Raw genomic sequence first — 18,969 nt, forward strand, 5'->3', positions numbered from 1 at the left:
AACAGCAGTCCTTGGCCTGAGTCCTGGGCATCAAAGTGGCACCAATCTCTTTGACAGCTAACAGGGTTAGGGCCCTAGTTCCCACATCTCCTTTTGTCCCTGGTGGGCACCCTTCCCAGCACCAGAATGACAGGATGGGGGATGGGGAGGTGGCAGCCCTGAAGCTACAGGTCTTCCTGGAAACTGCTGCCCGGTTGAGAATGCCAAGTCTTCTTGCATTGACTCTGGCCCCTTCTTGAAGTAGACATAAGACCTGCCTTTTCTTGCTTCCCTTTTCTTCAAAAGGGCCCCAAAGAAAAAACAAAAACACAGTTTTCCAAGGTTTGTGAATGAAACATTTAACCCACATCATCCTTCCCCACATCTAGAGGAAGGCAGAGACAGGTTAAAGGGTAACAGTGGTACAGATAACAGCCCCAGCCTTCTATCCCTCTTCTTTTCCATACTGAACCCCAACTGCCTGCCTGTGCCACTACCTACTCCTCATACCTGTGTTGGAGATTGGCCCCAGAGGGCTGCAAGTATGGTAGGAAAGAGGGCCAAGAGACTGACTAGATTTACATGAGAGGACAAGAAAGGACACCACCAGGTCATTTCCAGTACCCAACATTCCCCAGTGTGCGAGGAGGTACGGGAAATAAGAAGGCTTGGCTCCCCCAACTCAGACTCCTAGTGGGGATCCAGAGGCAAAGGGTTAAGGTTGAGTGAGTGGAGTGTGGGGAAAAGAGAAAGATGCAAGAGAAGCAGGAAGGAGCATTGGGGGAAGGTGGGATGCTGATGGTGATGCAGGGTAACCAGTCCTGATGCTCTTCCTGGGCCTATAGCCTAGACCTGGGGACTAGTCTAGAAGGACCAGATACAGATTAAAATGCCCTGGGTGGGAGAGGCTAACCCAGTGAAAAAGTCCTTGAGGCTGAGTAAGACTAGGAACTGGGAAAACTGAGTTCTGGTTGGGAGAGCTAGGAGGAAGGGGTTAGCAGGATTTCCCTGAGCCACAGGGCTTCAAGCACAGAAAGCAGAGGAATAGAAAAGGTACACCAGGGCCACAGGGAGCAGAGCAAGGACCACAGGGGAAGAGCCAAGGAGAGGAAACAGGGATGCTGAGCATCTCTGTCTTGCTTGGGAACTTACCTGTACCAGTCAGCGGCAGGAGCCACAGGTACCGCTCACTTAGGGTCTGGTTAGCAACAGACAGTAGCTCAGTCCAAGCTGGAGTAAATAAGGCAGCAGATGCCGCAGAGCTACGTGACTCCTTGGGGGCGGAGCAGACACCTCCCGTGCTGGGCCCGCCCTCTTCCCTCGACTGGTCTGGGGTAAGGCCACGCCTTCAGAGGTGGAGCAGTGAGGTGGAGTGACTCTGCCAGGGTCCCCAAGGTTGTTAAAGACAGTGCCCCTCCCACATCATGGAGCCCTACCACCAGAACCCTAGAGGAGTGAGATGGCCTTGTGTTTGTGTCAGGGATCCATCTTCTGCTGTCAGCGGGTGGGAAGTGGGACAGAGGCCCACCTAACAGGGTGCCCCAGTTCAAGGCATGGAATAATGAGATTGAGTTTCTGCTCTCTGCCCCACATTTACCAGTGCCTACCCCCTGGGGATGGGGAAAGTAAGTGAATGGAGCCTTTTCTGTTACCCCCAGGCAGTGATCCAGGGAACAGGCAGTCCATTGCCCATTATTAGTGGAAGCAAGAGAATCAAGCAAAGAAAAGCAGACAGTCCTGGCTTTAGCTGCAACAGGAGATGGTGAGGGGTTGTAAGAGGTGCCCAGGCTGGAGGGTTGAGCTGCCTCCCTGACTTCAGCTGCCCACTCCTACCCCAAAAATAAGATCCAGTAGATGTGAGAACTACATTAAATATACTTTATTTAAATAGCATAAAACAGTTGGCTGTATGCCAATTCCTATTACTGGGGTAAGGGATCCTGAAGGAAAAAGGAAAGAAGTGGATGGAATCCAGCCTTCAGTTTCTTTGCTGTGTTGTCCACCGTAGTCTCATACTCTTAGGAGTGAGCAAGCCTCCTGCCTCGGCCTCCAGAGTAGCTAGGACTACAGGTGCATACCACTAGTCCACTATTTTCAGTTTCTTAGCTCAGAAACTCCAGCAGTCCCTGTAACTCCTTGCAACTCTTCACTACCTCTGGGACAGACAGCAGGGTCTGGAAAGAGACACAGAAAGCACAAGGCTGAAGCCAAAGCTCCTGGCCCATGAGGCTGGAGGAGAGAGGCCCATTGGAAGAGGCCAGGCTTAGCTCCCAGCACAGGCTGAGAACCAGAGTTGAGCACTCCTCAGTTCTCCTGCAGACAGGTCCTGGTACCTCCCTCAATTTTACCTCATAGATATGCTGAATAGTGTCATCGAGTTTCTTTAATTCAGTGTCAGAGCGCCGAAGGTTCTCCTCAAGAATGCTCCTCTAAAATACAAACAGGCTTTGTAAGCCCTACACTTAAAGACCACAGCTAGAGAAGACATGGACAGCATGGCAGGGCGCTTGCTTGTGGTGGAAGAAAACAGGTCCTTACATGGCTCTGGTACTTGACCACCAGTTGTGTTTTCTCATTTTTCATCTCCAGGAACATGGCCCTCAGTTTGTCCACCTATAAATATGTCCACTTTAACAGGGGCACAGCCTGGGGTCCCCATTAGATAGATGCCCAGCTCCTTTGTTAGCTTCCGAGTTACCTCCTGTGAGAGAGACACTTTTTCCTGGATCCAGTTAGTAGCCATCAGCTGACAGCTGGGGTCTAGCTGGCCCGCCAGGGCTTCCTGGAGCACTTTTGTCTCTGTCTCTGCGTGCCGCAGTAAACGTGTGAGCTGGGTCACCTCCTCCTTGAGACTCTGGGAACAAGAGCAGAGGTAATCCAACAGCACTCGGGGGTCCTTTTTCTCCTTACTTGATCCAGTGGGAAAAGCAGAGGCCCCGAGCAACTCACTATGAGCTCGCCACTCTTGTCTATCTGCCCTAAGATCTTCTCACTCTGCTTCTGTACCACTTCCTGGAGCTCCTTTTCATTCTGGAAAGAAAAAAAGAGGAGAAAGCATTGAGGGAAGGCTAAAGGCTAAAGCCCTTGCCAGAAGGCAGAAGAGAATGCCTGAACTGGGTTCAGCCTTGGCGATTAGTTCCTATCAGTCTACTTTTTCTTCAGGGCCAAGTCAAGCATGGCATATCTTGGTTTCAGAGCTCTGCTTCAATTCTAGACTTTTCTCCTGGGTCTGCTTGAACGTGACAGGTTGGCCCAGAGCAAAGTCTTAGATATCAACTGTCTGACCCTAAAAGGGCAAAACTAGGGCAGTAGTTGGAAAACCCCCACTACCTAGATTCCTAGAGAGTGGCTCCCAGTGGGCTGGTGAAGCCGCCCCAGTTCATCGCCCCACTTTACGGTCCCTCCTTCACCTTGTAGCATAAGCACAAGGCCTGGTTCAGCTTCTCTATGTCTGCTTCCTTTGCCTTCAGAGCTTCCTGATGCTCTTCTTCTTGGTCCTGTAGTCTAGTCTGCAGTTCACAGCTATGGGAGGGAAGAAGTTGGCATCATTCCTGTACTCTGCCCTTGGCATGAGGGGCTCCCTCATCACCACCTATCATTAACACCTCTCACATTTTTCTCTGTAGGGCCCCAATGGCTTCTTCTTTAGACTCCTCTAGCAGAGAAAACAGGCCCTGAAGCTCCAGTAACATAGTACTCATTTCTGCTGGGCTCTTCTCCAGGCCTGGGGTCTCTGAAAGAAGAAGTCCTAGATAAAGTATAGCCCTTCTGCCTAGGACAGGCTACACAACCACATTTCCACAACGTTATGTTCCCCATCCACAAGGTTTCAATATCCGGAACATCACAGATCCCAAAAGACAGGAATAAAACAAGCCCAAGTAGAATCGAGGTTTTTAGAGCAAAGTATTTCTCTCTGCTTTCATCTTTGCTCATCACTATCAGATCTTTGAGAAATGAGGCATGGTCCCTGGAGCCCATCCTAACCTGTAGGCTGAAGGGAAATCATTGATGTTACTCGGGTGAAAGCACTCTTATCACTTCCAAGCAATGGCACAACGGGAACTGGTTCTGGCTCTAAAGCAAAAACAAATCAGGTATGTTCAGCAACCTAGAAAGTCAAGGCCATCATGAGCTCTGTGAAACCGTGTCTCTGAAAAACAATTGCACATGACAAACAAAACAAACACATAAAATTCAAAAAGTCAAACATACCGACAGTCTCTCTGGTGACCCACCAGGGGACCACAGTGGTGGAAGTGGGGAAAAACAGACAAGTCTAGTGGTGTGCCTCTATGCCACCCTCCCTTAAATCCCAAGGTCTTAACCTTCAGCCTCCACAACTGTCAGGGTGTTTTCTGAAGCAGTGCTGTCATTGGGCAGAGGGTGTTCCTGGGCTGGAGCACAGCCTGTCTTGGGCAGAATGAGCTCTGACTCAGCCTAAGGCCAAAGAGAAAAAGCATAATAATCAGCTGTTGAGCAGTACTCAAGGGTGGTTTCCTGAGCTCCGAGATGCTCCTCCCCTTCCAGAGAGCTTCCACTCTACCTTCTGGTCCTACCTCCCACTACTGCCTGAACATCCAATGTGCTTAAGTCTTTCCCACTAAAACAGCATTTAAAATGAAAAAACAAAACCTTAAATCTTGTAGCTACTACTGTCCTTTCTCTTATATTTAATGAGGGGAAGAAGAAAGGGTTGCCTAGAATTCTTACTTATGATTCTCACTACTTATGACTTGACAGCCAAAATTCCTGTGATTAGTACACCACTGGCGTATTTACTTCTTTTTCTTTTCTTTTCTTTTTTTTTTTTTTTTTTTTTTTTTTTTAGGATTTCTCTGTGTAGCTTTGGAGGCTGTCCTGAAACTGCTTGTAGACCAGGCTGGTCTTGAAGTCACAAAGATCCGCCTGCCTCTGTCTCCCAAGTCCTAGGATTAAAGGCGTGCACCACCACCACCCAGTCCTTACTTTCTTTTTTAAAAAATATTATTATTTATTTATGTATATGTGTATCTGTTTGCATGAATGAGGACAGAGGGATGTCGGATCCCCTGAAGCTGGAGTTACAGGCAGTTTGTGAGCTGCCAGATATGGGTGCTGGGAATTGAACTCAGATCCTCTGCAAGAACAGAATGTGTTCTTGACCATTTCTCCAGGCCTGGCATCCTTTATGTTCAAATACAACAGGTACTTCCCAGCTCTTCCTTACTGGGCTTGTTTAATTCTGATGGTCCTGGCCTTGGACCATGGCTGTCCATTGGGGCAGACCTGTTAAGATGCTTCTTTTCTCAGTTCCCAGGTCTTCCTTAGCCCCTGGACTTCACACACCTGCCTGGGCTGTCCTCGGCTCTTTTTTGATGCTACTTCCACCTGAGTGCTTTGCTTTCAGAGCTCTAACAAGCTCCCACTTCAGACTATGGTTTCCACACCAATGACTGTTTAATCCCTTTCACTCAGCTGGACTATTTCCCAGTCTCTGGGCCCAAAGAGAACCAGAATGTCCACATTAAAAACTGGTGTGTATAAAGCTTGGTTCACCATTTTCTCTGAGTCACTCTCAGTTCAGTATTTACTGTTCTAGATCATAACAGGCAGCAGACTGTAGATTGCCAACTGCCCTTGTAATGTTTTAGGAGGACACAGGCCACCTGATCCCTTCAGTACTGTTGGTGGCTACTCTTGAGCTGCAAGGCAAAGCTGAAGAGTTGAAACAGAGCTAGATGGCCCACAAAGCTGAAACACTTAGGATATGGTGCCTATATGGGAAAAGTATGCCAGGCCCAAATTTAGATGCCAATGTCCCTTTCTAATAACTTTATGATCATCAGCCACTCTGCTTCTATACCAATCACCAAGTTCAGTTACTTCTAAACCCTATGTTTTTCCTTTTCCTTCTTCTGATGTGTTATGTGTGATGTGCATCCATGTATACATGCCTCTTCAGGTGTGTGCGCATGTGCGCACGTGTGCCACTAAAGTTAATGTCAGGACTTTTGTTTTTTTTGAAATTGGGCTTCTCTGTGACAAACTTAGCTGTCCAGGAACTCACTCCGTAGACCAGGTTAGCCTTGAACTCAGAAATCCACCTGCCTCTGCCTCCCAGAGGATTGGGATTAAAGGCCTAAAACACTACTGCCCAGCTAAATTTCTTTCTGTAAACACCAATAACCAAATAAAATTAATATAAGTGCCTAAGGAAAGCAAGTGTGTTAGGAATACAGGAAGAAACCAGGAGATTTCACAGAAAGAAGAAAGGATTCCCACCTGAGCACAGAAGAGAATGGATATGGGTATGGCAATATCTGGAGGCAAGGTGTGAAAGGAAGTGGTGTACAAGCAGGCTGCCTGGAGCAAAAGGCTTGCAATTGGAAGGCAGAAGAAGGTCTAAGTGACAAGCTAAGGAGGTCCTGAAGGAAATTTAAAATCTTGATGCCCACAGAATGAAGCAAAAGTGGGGTTTTTAAGAAGTCTGCTGTATAGGTTGGAGAGGTGGTTCAGCAGTTAAGAATGCTTTCTGGCTGGGCATTGTTGGCTCACACCTTTAATCCCAGCACTCAGGAAGCAGAGGCAGGTGGATCTCTGTGAGTTCAAGGTCAGACTGGTCTACAAAGCTAGTTTCAGGACAGGCTCCAAGGCTACATGACTTTAATCCCAACACTCAGGAGACAGAAGCAGGCAAGTCTCTGTGTGTTTAAGGCCAGTCTGGTCTACTGAGTTGAGTTCCAGGACAGCCTGAGATACACAGAGAAACCCTGTCTCTAAAACAAACAAAGAAACAAACAAAAAGAATGCTTTCTGTTCCCCTACAGGACCCTGGTTCAGTTCCCAGCACCCACATGGGCATATCACAATAGACAATAACCCCAGTTCCAGGGATTCACTGCCCTCTTCTGGCCTCCACAGGCACCTGCACACATGTAGTATATACTCACATAGATGCACAGACATAATCATAAATAAAAACATAACAAACTCTTTTTTAAAAAAAGTCTATTCTATAAGATGTAATTGGTGAACTGGGAGAGAGGAATAGGGTTTAGTGGTTGAGTGTTTGTCTGATAAAGCTTGGTGGTAGAGTATGGTTCTGCTATGTGTGAGGACCCAAGTTCAATTCTTAGAACTAAAAATGAAAAAGAGAAAAAGATGCAATGGTATGGGAAAGAAACCCACTCACTCTCCTACCTTGTTCTCCTTTAGTTTTGCCTGTAAGAAGAGGGTGAGACTCTGTAGCTGCTCGGCCAGCACCCTCAGCTCTTGAGAATGCTGGTATGTCTTCTCCAGAGCCTGTTTCTCATGCTTTGCTACAGTGCTGGCCAGCTCAGCCCTGAAATTTGGGACCCCAAAGGTGAGAAAAGACCAGACACTAGTTCTGATGCTTCTCCCAGATCCCCTTTTTCTAGGAGAGAGAGAGAGACTCAACACTCCCATGGTTCTCTTCAGGAAAACTTTGGTGGAAAAAGAAGCATGTGGGAACACAACAAGGCAGCAGGTTCTTACTTCAGGTTCTCCACAGTGTCCTTGAGGGTCTCGCATCGCAAGCTGCGCTCCCGCAGCACTTCTAGTGTGACTCTCAGCTGACACTCAATCTGGCCCAGCTCCAGGTGAGCAACTTGACCCTCCTGGTCTGCAAACTGGAAAGATGGGAGGAGGAAGGGAAGAGGAAGGGAGGGAGGGAGGGAGGGAGAGAGGGAGGGAGGGAGGAGAGGGAACTTTAGAGCTTGGAACAGAGGCTTACTCCAGTCTAGTCTTTAACTTCACCTCAAGCCCGGCAGACGAGAGTCACACTCTTGAGGTTTATCTGCCCTTTGCTCCAAGTGGAACTGCTCACCTCCAAGGTCTCCTTCAGGTCCTGTACCTCCTTAGCCAGCACAGCCTGCTGATGCTGCAGCTCTGCTTGTGTGTGTTTCAGTTCTGTTTCTTCCTTTTGCCATCTGCCAACAGACCATCTATTAGATCCCATTCAGGCCTTCATGCTGGCTCTCTTGCCACAATAACCTGATAGGAACTCACTGTGCAGCCTGCTCCTTGAGACTCTGGGTAAGTTGACACAACAACTCATCCTTCATGGCCAGGTCCTGGACACACTGGGTATGCTGACTCTGCAGTTCTTTTAGTTGGTTGTCTGTGCTAGTCAGACTCTGCAGCTGAGCCCAGAGATCTAGATCAAAGGTATCCTAATGGCACCATTGTGGCCCTAAGTCAGGACCCTACCACCACCACCACACAGACATAATTTTGTCCCAAAGCAAGTGCTCCGTAACATCTTCCTACTATTCTACCACAAGACAAGCGGGTCGACTGTTTATGCACAGACACACATGTGCACACACTCACACAGGCACCTGTGGTAAGGCGACTATTTTCTGATTTCAGTTGTTCTATTTGGCCTTTATAGTCCTCTAAATGGGCAGAGACTTGTTCAAGTTCCTTCAAAACCTAGAAAAGACAGTTTCCTTCCTAGAGTTCCTCTTGAGTCAAGAACTCCAGGACTCAGTGTAAACTTCCAGAACAGCAACATGCAGAAAATGAAACTGACCCCCAGGAACAAGTAGAGACAAGACAAATTACTAAGGGGAGGTGCTGGAACCAAAAGAAACAACTGAGCTCCTAACATCTTATAGCCAAGCAAAGTGAAAGCAGGCCACTCCAAGTTACCTGCTTCCTTTCCTCGATTGCAGCATCGCGTTCCTGAAGGGCCTGCCGGCTCTTGGTTGTGAGTTTCTCTGTTAGTTCTCGAGACCGATTCAGCAAAGTTGCCCATGTTCCATACTATCAAAGTAATTGGATCAGTAGAATGCACTCAAGGATGGGAAACTGGCTCTAAGGGAGTGGTTGTGATGGTCCCAAATACTCACATCCTGTTGGATAGATGTCCAGTCCTGCTGCAAAGCAGAAGTCAGACTCACAGTGTGCTGAGCCAGCTCCTCTTGCTCTGTGTGAAGCCCTATCTGGAAGACAAAGATTATGAAGGCATCTTGTCAGTGTCATCATGAGCCCCAAGAACAAAAAATGCTCTTAGATTACCAGTTGAGTTGGGAGTGGTATTACACATTTCTAATCAATCCCAGCACTCAGGAGACAGAGATAAGGAGACCTCTATAGTTCAATGGGAGCCTGTCTCAAAAACAGGAAATGACAGCTGGGTGGTTGTGGCTCATGCCCCCAATCCCAGCACTACGGGAGACAAAAGCAGACTATCGTGGCCTACTGAGCTACTTCCAGGACAGCCAGGGCTACACAGAGAAACCCTACCTCAAAAAGATAGATAGATAGATAGATAGATAGATAGATAGATAGAGATAAAAAGGAGATGACAATTACCAGTTGGGTCTGGGCCTCCTGTAGAAGGCCTCTGAACTCCCGCATAGATGTCAAATCCTGTTCCAGTTGACTGATACGCTTACTAGCATGTGCACGGAAAGCCTCCAGTACTGCCTCTGCCTGTTTAGGGAAAAGGTTGCCAGGTGTGTAATAAGAAAATGGCACAGAAGGCCATAACCACAGAGTCCCCAGTAGCTCTTAATTCTATGTCTCAAGTCACTCCTGGAGAACCTTGGAGTCCTTCCACATCTAGGAGCAGTTGCTGGACACCTTACCGCATCTTTGCCGTGAAGGGCCATTTCCTCTCTGTGCCTTGCCTCCTCCCTTTCTGTTCTGAGGCTCTGGAGCTTTGCCCTCAGTTTCTTCAGTACATGAGAACAGGAGGAAACCAGGGTTTCTGCAATCCGAGACTACAAAAGAAGAATGAGATGTTATGTCTTATGCCTTCTTCTTGGCTTATGGTCACCTTCAAGATGCTTACCTCTTGACTCACTGTCATTCTGTCTTCATTCATGTGTGTCAGAGACAGATGAAGCAAGGATATCAGTTCTCTAGAGACTAGCATCCATGATTGCTATAGAAGAAAAGACAGCAAGGCTAGACCAAATATAGTCATTAAGCAGGATGAAGAAACACTGCAGGGAAAAAGCTATTGACACCCCAGTTCCAAGTTCCTAATAATGAGATGCTCTTGACAAAGGCTTGGGATGTTCTCTTCACTGCACAGCTATGTCTCACCATCTACTAATTACCCAGGATCCTCCATTTTTGATCTTCACAAGGGATCCCAATGGTATAAACTCAACCAACACTTACCATGACATTCCTAGCTTGCAGCAGAGCCTGTCTAATCTCCTTGCTGTCCTGGAGATGTTTAGATGTCTTAGTGACCTAACCAAAGAAATAATTGCTCTTTTTAGATGAATAACATACACCAGCAGCCTCTAATTTCCCTCACACCAGTGACTTTCATATGTGATGGAGAAATTAGGCTCATAATCAGATGAAGCCAAGTAAGAAAGAAAAACCTAGAGGGAACTGGCGATAATGTTTACATGCTTGCCTTCCAAACATAAGGACCTGAGCTTGAATATTTATGTAAGAAGTTCATGTAAAAAGCTGAGTGTGGGGCTAGAGAGATGGCTCAGTGGTTGAGAACACTTGATGCTCTTACAGAAGATACAGGTCCAGTCCCTAGGACTTGGTTTGGCAACGAGCACTGAAACCAGGTCTCCTGTGTCTCAGTCCAGATGACCAGATGTTTTCTTCTGACCTCTGACCTACAAGTGTCTACTTGTAGACATGTGGTGTACTGTATTATACTCAAGCGCACACATACACAGATGCAAGGCGAGTGATGATGGCACACGCCTTTAATCCCAGTGCTTGGAGGGAGAGGCAGGTGGATCTCTGAGGGTAATGGGCCAGTCTGGTCTACAAAGTAGGTTCCAGGACAGCCAGGACTGTTACACAGAGGAACTCTTGGGAGGCAAGGGATGCAATGGTGTGCCTTTAATCTCAATGATGGAAACTGGTAGATCTCTGAAAGCTCAAGAGGCAGTGGGTCTGGCCTATATGACAAAGTTCCAGGTTAATAAAAGACCTGAAACATCTTAAAAAAAAATATGGAATATGCCTGATGACTGAACCCTTAGATAATCTGACCTCTACACATTCAGTTCATGCATATGTGTTCGCACGCACATATGTAAAAAGTTCCCTTTAAAAACTTTAAAGTTGCTTGGTGGTAGATGGCTCACACCTGCCTTTAATCCCAGCACTCAAGAGGCAGAACTCTGAATTTGAGGCCATCCTAGTCTACAGAGCAAGTTCCAGAACAGCCAGAGCTACACAGAGAATAAACCCTGTTTCAAAAAACAAACAACCCCCCCAAAAGCCATAATGAAACCAGTGTATATTAGCTAAAATATAAAATAAAGCAGGAGCCACAAAGATAGCTCAGTACTTAAGACGGGTTCAGTTTCTAACACCCACTTGGAGGCTTACAACCATCCATGATTCCAGTTCCAGGGCATGTGGCACCCTCTTCTGACCCCCATGGGCACCAGATGCCCATGTGGTACACATGCATATATGCAAGCAAAACAAACACATAAAATATTTTTTTCTTAAATTAAAAATTGTGGCTAGAAGCAGGGCAGTGGTGGCACACACCATTAATCCCAGCACTTGGGAGGCAGAGGCAGGGACAGACTGAGTTCCAGGACAGCCAAGATACACAGATAAACCCTGAGAAAAGGCTCAGCAGTTACAAGTACTGACTGCTCTTCTAGAAGACCCAAGTTTTGTTTCCAGCACCCATATTACAACTCATAACTGTCCGTAACTGTAGTTCCAGAGGATCTGATGCCCTCTTCTGGCCTCCTCACAGGACTGTGCACTGTGTACAAGTGGTACACAGATTTATATATGAAGGCACAAACCCACACATTAAAAAAAAAATCATTAACCATTACAACTCATGTACATTACCATGCCAGCTTTTGAACGAGTCTTCTGGGGCTGAACTCAGGTCTTTAAGCATGCTCACTATGTACTTTACCAACTGATCTCTCTCTAACTTCTTCTACCACCCCAAACCATCCTTCCTCCTTGCGGTGCTGGGAAATGAACTTAGGTCCTTTTCCATTCTATGACAGGGCTTAATCCCAGCCCCATTTAGATTATTTCTATTCAATTTTCTTTTTATTTACATGTATATGTGTGTGCCTGTATATGTGTGTGTGTGTGTGTGTGTGTGTGCGCGCGCGCGCGCGCGCACATGAGTGCAGATACCCACAAAGGCCAGAGATACCAGAGCCAGAATTACAGGTGGTTGTGAACTGCCCAATGTGAATGCTGGGAACAGAACTTTGGTCCTCCGGAAGGAAATATATATCCTCAACCACTCAGCCATCTTCAAACCCTATTTTCTTACTTTAGTTGTCCAACTTTCTTTTTTATTTTTTTGTTTTATCAAGACAGTTTTCTCTGTAGCTTTGGAGTCTTTCCTAGAATTCACTATGTAGACCAGGCTGGCCTCAAACTCACAGAGATCCTCCTGCCTCTGTCTTCCAAGTGCTGGGATTAAAGGCATGCCCCACCACTGCCCAGCTAGTGGTCTACTTTCTTATGGCAGATAAAAACCTTAGCAAGAAGCACAGACTGTAATCCAAGCCCTAGGTAGGCTGAGGCAGGATGGTCATTGAGTTTGCTGTCAGTTAGGTTACAAAGCAATAAATACTGTGTTCAAAAGAGCAGGAATTTTCATTACCACTCAAAGACAGACATACGGGTACTGCAGAAGCAGCAGTGCTGAGTCACCGTGCACTGGCATTCTGGCTTTCAGCAGGCTCCGTCTCTTGGAGTTTACAGCCTCTTTCCCCAGCAAAGCAATCTATCTATGGCATTGTGCAGAAAGGCACAGAGTAACTCCCAAGTCCTGGTCAAGGCCACACACACTGCTCAGAGCTGGGCAGTCAGGCAGGTGATGAGATTAATGTGAAGAGGCAGCCAAGTGGCAAGGACATGCATGGTGATGGCAAATGGCTGAAGGGATGTCATTTCCTTTCTCTAGTTCTGCTTCAGTGGCCTCCCAAAGGACCTGGCAGCTTTAGAGGAAAAGGATAGAAGGCAGATTTGGGGACATGAAATGAGGCCAAGGACAAGAAAAAAAGATACAAAGAAATTTCAAGAAAGAAACTGGTCAGCTAGAGAAACAAGGAGCCCATGGTTTCCAGATTTGGGGGGAAAGGTAAAGTTACTTTGACAGTACTTACAATTGAAGAGAGGGTTTTGGGACACCATCTTCCAAGCATCAATTACTATAGTTACTACAGCCACATACTGAGACTTTCCATTCTTTCCCCAACACAATTCTTTCTTCTTAAGCCTGTGATATCACTGCCAGAGTCCTCTAGAACAGTGCTTTTTTTTAAATCACCAGTTTACAGAAACAACAAAACCCAAATAAAACAGAAGACAAGGTCTCACATAGCTCAGATTGGCTCTGAGTTCACAGGTAGCTGAGGCAAACCTTGAACTTCTGAGCTTCCTAGTCTTCCTAGTTCCACTTTCCAAGGTTTGGGATTACAGATACACACAATCATGTCCTGCTACAACAGAGGTCTTTAAATTACTTTCCTCTCACTCAAGTTTGATTCACAGCACCCACATCGGACAGCTTACAACCACCTATAACTCCTGTTCCAGGGGATCTGACACCTCTAGCCTCCAAAACCATCTGCACATGAAAAATAAACCTTAAGGGGAAAATAATCTTAAAAGAAATAACCTACCTATGTAGGTTTTTTGTTGTTTTTTGGCTAAAAATTTTTTCAGTGCCTTTATTTCTGTGTGTGAGTGACTGTACATGTGTAGGTCAGAGAATTTGTAGTAGTTGGATCTGTCTACCATGTAGATCCTAGGATCAAACTCAAACTCAGATCATCAGGCATGGTTGCAAGCACCTTTACCAATTGAGCCACCTCAACAGCCCGTTTCTGGATTTTCTTTTTTTCAGATTTATTTTTATGTGTGTGGGTAGGTGCCTCAAAGAGGTCAGAGGTGTTTGATCTCCCTGGAACTGGACTGATAGGTGGTTGTGAGGTACCCAGTGTGAGCACTGACAACTGAACTGAGGTCCTTTGCAAGAGCACTACTTACTCTTGACCTCTAAGCCATCTCTCTAGCCCCCTTCTCTCAACTTTTTTCTTGTTTTTTCAGGATATAATTTCTCTCCGTAACAGCCTTGGCTGTCCTGGAACTCTCTCTGTAGACCAGCCTCATCTCAGAGATCCATCTGCTTCTGCCTCCTGAGTAATAGGGTTAAGATTAAAGGTGTGTGACACCATGCCCAGCCATCTCTCAATTTTTGAGTGTCTCACTCACGGTCCAGCCTGGCCTGAAACTAATTAAACTTAAAATGGGAAGTGTAAGTATGTTCTTCCTTAGTCAGGAGGGCCAGGGAACTGATAATAGAGAAACAGGGAAAAAAACAATTAGTAAATAACAAATCTGGAAAACAATGACTTACAAAATGATTCTTGCTTTGGACTTGCTCAGGACACAGAGGCCCTGGGTTCAATTCTGAGCACCATAGAAATAAGTAACCCTGCTTACTTGCCCTGCCTTGAGAAGTCTGGACATAACCAATGTTTTAAGGTATGTCCAGATCTTTTTTTTTCTGAGGCAGGGTTTCTCTGTGTAGCCTAGCTGACCTGGAACTCAATTTGTAGACTACACTGTACTCAAACTTGGAGATCCGCCAGGGGTTGGAATTAAAGGCACATGCTACCACCATACAACACACTTCAGCTTTTTTAAATGTCTTTTCAAGAAAGGTTTTTCTCTGTGTAGCCTTGGCTGTCCTGGAACTCACTCTGTAGACCAGGCTGGCCTCAAACTCATGGAGATCCACCTCCTCCCAGCAGCTTTAATAATAATACTAATACTAATAATAACAATAATGATAATAATAAATATAATAATAATAAAAACATAGGCTAGCCACAAAGTCTATAGCCCAGGCTGGCCTTGAATTTTAGGTCATCTTGCCTTAGCCTCCCAAGACCTGGTATTATATACATGCACCACCATATGTGGCTCAAGTTCTCAGTTTTTACATATATTTGAAGACTGAACCTGTGGTTAAAGCTGCCTCCTTTCCCTCTGGCAGCTTCTCAGCTAATGTCTAAGGCAGAGGATCCACTAGGATCCTCCAAGCTTCTATGAAGAGGCTTCTTACCCCACAAGGAGAGCGGTCAGTCTGTGTGCTACTGTCTTGAGATTCCTGGTGAGAGACAGTGAGCTGCCTCTTCCAGGCTTGTAGCTGGTGGGAAAGAACTTCCAGCACAACGAGGGAGTTCAACAGGTTCTCTTCCAAGTCGTGTCGGGACAAGGCAGTCAGATCAAGAGGACCATAGCTGCCACAGGAAAGAAAAGAAGGACAGAGGTCTGAGTGGCAGGTCTAGAGTGTCAGAGCTCCAGAAGCACAGGCTTGGAGAGGACACTTACCCCAAGTGGGGGCACTCCGTCTCTGAAGTACTGTGCTTGGCATCTACTTCTGGTGGCAATGGAGGAGTAAAAGACGTTCCCACAGAACAAGTGGAGAGGGGTGTGTTGCCAACAGCAGCATCCTGAAGCACTGAAGGAAAGGATAGCCTCTGGCGGAGATTTTGTAGCATGACTGATGTATTCATACCCTTTTCTAGCCAGGCCAACGGGGACATCCAAGTCTCTGAATCTAAGCCAGGAATCCTACTAACATCTTCTGTAGTTGGGCCTGGAGCTTTCTGGGGTCCCGTTTCTGTTAGACTTGATGTCAGATACATCGATGGAGCATCTTCTGCCTTTGCAGTAAGTGCTTGGTCTTCCACTTCAACCTCCTCAGGGCATGTGGGAAAGCTCTTTTCACTTTCCTGTATAACTCTGTACTCTACAGTTTCCTCCCCTGGATCTACATGGTCCACAGGGAAATCTTCGGTCAAGGCAATTGAAGGAGAAAGCCAGGTCACAGAGAAATTCAAGACATTTTCAGACTGCACTAAGCCCTCAGGTGCAGCTTCAGTGCTAATACCTCTTAGGTTTTCTTCGGAGCAGTGGAACTGTTCAGAACAGGGTTTGGATGGATATTCCAAAAGATGAGGTGGAGGGTCCTGAAATGCAGGTTGCTCAGGCCTAACAGCAACAACTTCTGTAAAGCTGTCTTCCACACAATGTGCCGCCTCCTTTTCCACCAGATCTTCTAGCCTTAAGGACTCACTTAGAGAGCTGCAGTTTATCTCTGCCATGGTATCTAAGTGAGCCTCCAGCATCAGGTCTTGCTGTTGCCCTAGTGGAAAAGGTAAAAGAACCATGTTCTTAACTATACTCTCATCCATCGGGTCTACTACAAAGTCATCCATTGTTTCTACTGCTTTCTCTGCTGAACTGAGAGGAGAGCTGCTTTCAGGAGTTGGTTCAGATCCATGCTGACAAGCCTCTATGTATTTTGTTGGAGGGCTGAACTGTTCTGAAAGGAAGTTGTTCTCAGTATTGATAAAATCCACTGGAGATGAGTTGTTGCTCCTTTCCTGCCAAAAGAAACAAAACTAGTTGAGTAAGGCAGTCAATTCAGTCAACATGTAACTGTGGATACATCATAGTATCCAAACTCAGAAAAAGCAAAGCAAAGAGCCCTCATTGTCTCTTCTGAGGTAAGGAGCCAGCCAAGTGGCTGACTATTACCCAGAACCACCAGTAAGGAAAGGAAACTAGGAAGCCACTTTGGACCCTTATGCATCCCACACACAAATGGGGATCCAGCTGACAGCATAAACAGATCAAGCATTAGCTGTTTGTGTCAATGGGAGACTTTAGCTCAAATGTGACCTTGCCATGTCTTTTTCTAATTATAACTTACATCTAAGATACAAGGTAGGAGGGACTGAATAAGGGATGAATTATGTTTCAAGTGTTGTCAGAATCTAGAGTTATTATAGACAAAATAAAGGTAATGAAATAGGGTTGGAAGTACATAGTTCAGTAGTAGAGTATTTGCCTAGCAAGCACAAGGACCTAGGTTTAACACCCAGCACCATGAAATAAAGTAACAAAACCATGGTGAGGGGGAGCAAACTTTCATATTTCAAAAGAATGGTTCTAATTAATAGGAAGATGAAAGGATAGCAATTCTTCAGGACAATTTCCCCAGACAAGTAAGTTTTCCAAAATGTCGGTGAAGAATCCTACGGGTCAATCTTCATCCTTAACAAGGTTTTATAAAAGCAGTTTGTACATATCTACTTCTCTTAAGTTCTTTGACAAGTAATTAAAAAAAAAAAAAAAAAACTAAAGTGCTTTTTAAAACTAAATTTAAAAATAGAAAAGAAGCCAGGCAGTGGTAGCAGATGCCTTTTATCTCAGCACTTGGGAGGTCAGCCAGGACTGTCACACAGAGAAACCCTGTTTCAAATAAACAAAATAAGGCATTGGTGGCACACACCTTTAATCCCAGCACTCCGATGGCAGAGGCAGGTGGATCTCAATGAGTTCAAGGCCAGCCTGGTCTGCAAAGCTAGTTCCAGGGCAGCTAGGGCTGTTACACTAATAAACCTTATCTCAATACCCCCACCCCCCAAAAAGAAAGAAAAACAAAAACAAAGGAGGGAGAGGTGTCCACGTCAAATTAACACATATCTCCTCAGGAATGAGTCCTCTAATTTTTAAGCTCTCAATAATCATGAAAGGTTCTGGATAAAACTTGGATCCAAGCTGAAAAGAAATAATATTAGAAGTGCTAGTGACAATAATAATAATAAAGACTTCTGACTAAAGTACAGATCGGTAAAGGCAATTCTGCAAGGTAATACTTGAAAGTACTGGATCCAGGAAAATTCTGTCTTCTTCATAGGAATACTGTCTCACTCTTGTATCAAACAGACCTCTCCACCAATGAGCCAGTATTAAGTATATCTCGGGAATTCGTTAAAGGTCAAAGGAGAAAAGAGGTAATAAAAACCAATAGCTAAATAGAGGTGCAGGTTCTCAGTGGATTCGTTTTAACCACCCCAGGGCACCTCTCTGTTGGCCTGAATAGCTGTAAATGGATGTCACGGAAGTAGAAGGATTCATTATCGTTATTAATTACGTTCCAGCCCTGGCCCTCTGCTCCTCTGAGCACTCGGCCTGGGCAAACAGCCCAGTTGAGAGGCTGTCTACGCGAATCTCACCTTCAGCTCCAGCTTGCGCAGGTGTGGGGTCAGCGAGGAGAACATCGGCGGCCCTTTCCCTGAATCGGTGACAGCCCCGGGTTGCAGTTTAAGCTCTCGGAGAGGAGTTCTCATAGCTGGTTTTCCCTGAAAGAGACAGCGAGTGTGTGTGAGGAAACCTGGCCCAACCAAGAGCGCCCCTCCTCCCAGCTGGAAGTGTTTTCCTGCAACCGCCAGGCCGTGGGGCCCACAAAGCCTCCCGCTGCCCGGCTCCGGTGGGACCCGGGCTTCACCGGCCTCGGGACCGCCGGCGCCCCGCCCTGCTAGTGCCCTGACCCCGGGAGTTCTCTCCTCACCGGTTGGGGCGAAGGCGACAAGCCGAGATTCAGCGTTTTAACCCTCCACATGTCTAATTTGACCACTTTTCTGACTAAGTCAACTTGGCCACATTCACCCGCCGCTATTTGAACCCGATGTGCGCTCCCGGATTGGCTGCGGGGTTGTGCGTCGTGTGGGTGTGGCCTGCGTTCGCCACGCCCCCATCGGCCTCAGCACGCTCAACCCAACGCCTCTTCTGGGGCACCAAGAATATGTCTTCGGTTCAGGGACACCACAGGCAACTGGAAAGTCAAAGAATCCTGTTTCAGTGGCTCCTTTCCCTCAGTTACCGGGTGAGCCTCACATCACTCAGTGTTGGGCTGTCTAGGTGTAGGTGCCAGATTCATAATGGCCTGAGCGTCCCTAAGTGCCAAACTTCAGCCTTCAGGTAAATGCCTCTTAAGAATTTCTGGCCCTTTCTTGTAACCTTAGAGCCCGCAACAAGATTATTAGAGTAACAGCTGACATGTACTGTACTATACATTTATGATGATCCTGGCACTGTTTCAAGGGCTTGCTATATTATTAACTCATTCATCATAAGGAATACAAAGAGAATGTAATTTGTGCGACACCCCACGAAGACAGGCTTCTGTGTACT

General features: G+C 46.3%; 1 protein-coding gene across 1 annotated transcript; it reads right to left on the minus strand.

The window, feature by feature from the left end:
* Positions 1–1,843: 1,843 nt before the first annotated feature.
* Spag5 (sperm associated antigen 5) lies at positions 1,844–18,444 on the minus strand. Its single transcript, XM_051179877.1, has 24 exons — positions 18,347–18,444; positions 18,012–18,137; positions 15,329–16,373; positions 15,047–15,255; positions 10,117–10,191; positions 9,782–9,874; positions 9,576–9,710; positions 9,301–9,420; positions 8,835–8,927; positions 8,635–8,748; positions 8,322–8,415; positions 7,990–8,137; positions 7,808–7,910; positions 7,477–7,610; positions 7,162–7,303; positions 4,308–4,419; positions 3,967–4,056; positions 3,592–3,712; positions 3,390–3,501; positions 2,929–3,009; positions 2,678–2,833; positions 2,518–2,592; positions 2,328–2,408; positions 1,844–2,153 (listed from the first exon to the last, which is right to left on the minus strand). The coding sequence occupies exons 1-24, from the start codon at positions 18,395–18,397 to the stop codon at positions 2,082–2,084; spliced, it is 3,582 nt and encodes a 1,193-aa protein (XP_051035834.1). The 5' UTR covers positions 18,398–18,444; the 3' UTR covers positions 1,844–2,081.
* Between the last annotated feature and the right edge of the window lie 525 nt (positions 18,445–18,969).

Source organism: Phodopus roborovskii, unplaced genomic scaffold, assembly GCF_943737965.1.
Source record: "Phodopus roborovskii unplaced genomic scaffold, PHOROB, whole genome shotgun sequence".
Lineage (NCBI taxonomy): Eukaryota > Metazoa > Chordata > Mammalia > Rodentia > Cricetidae > Phodopus > Phodopus roborovskii.

Bases quoted from the DNA above. Each gene is read 5' to 3' on its own strand.
- Spag5 (XM_051179877.1), bottom strand. From the start codon at position 18,397: ATGTGGAGGGTTAAAACGCTGAATCTCGGCTTGTCGCCTTCGCCCCAA. The intron at 8,749-8,834 runs GTGAGTATTTGG...TTACTTTGATAG, and splicing joins GGACATCTATCCAACAGGAT to TATGGAACATGGGCAACTTT. The intron at 2,409-2,517 runs GTAAGGACCTGT...TTTGTATTTTAG, and splicing joins TGGTCAAGTACCAGAGCCAT to AGGAGCATTCTTGAGGAGAA.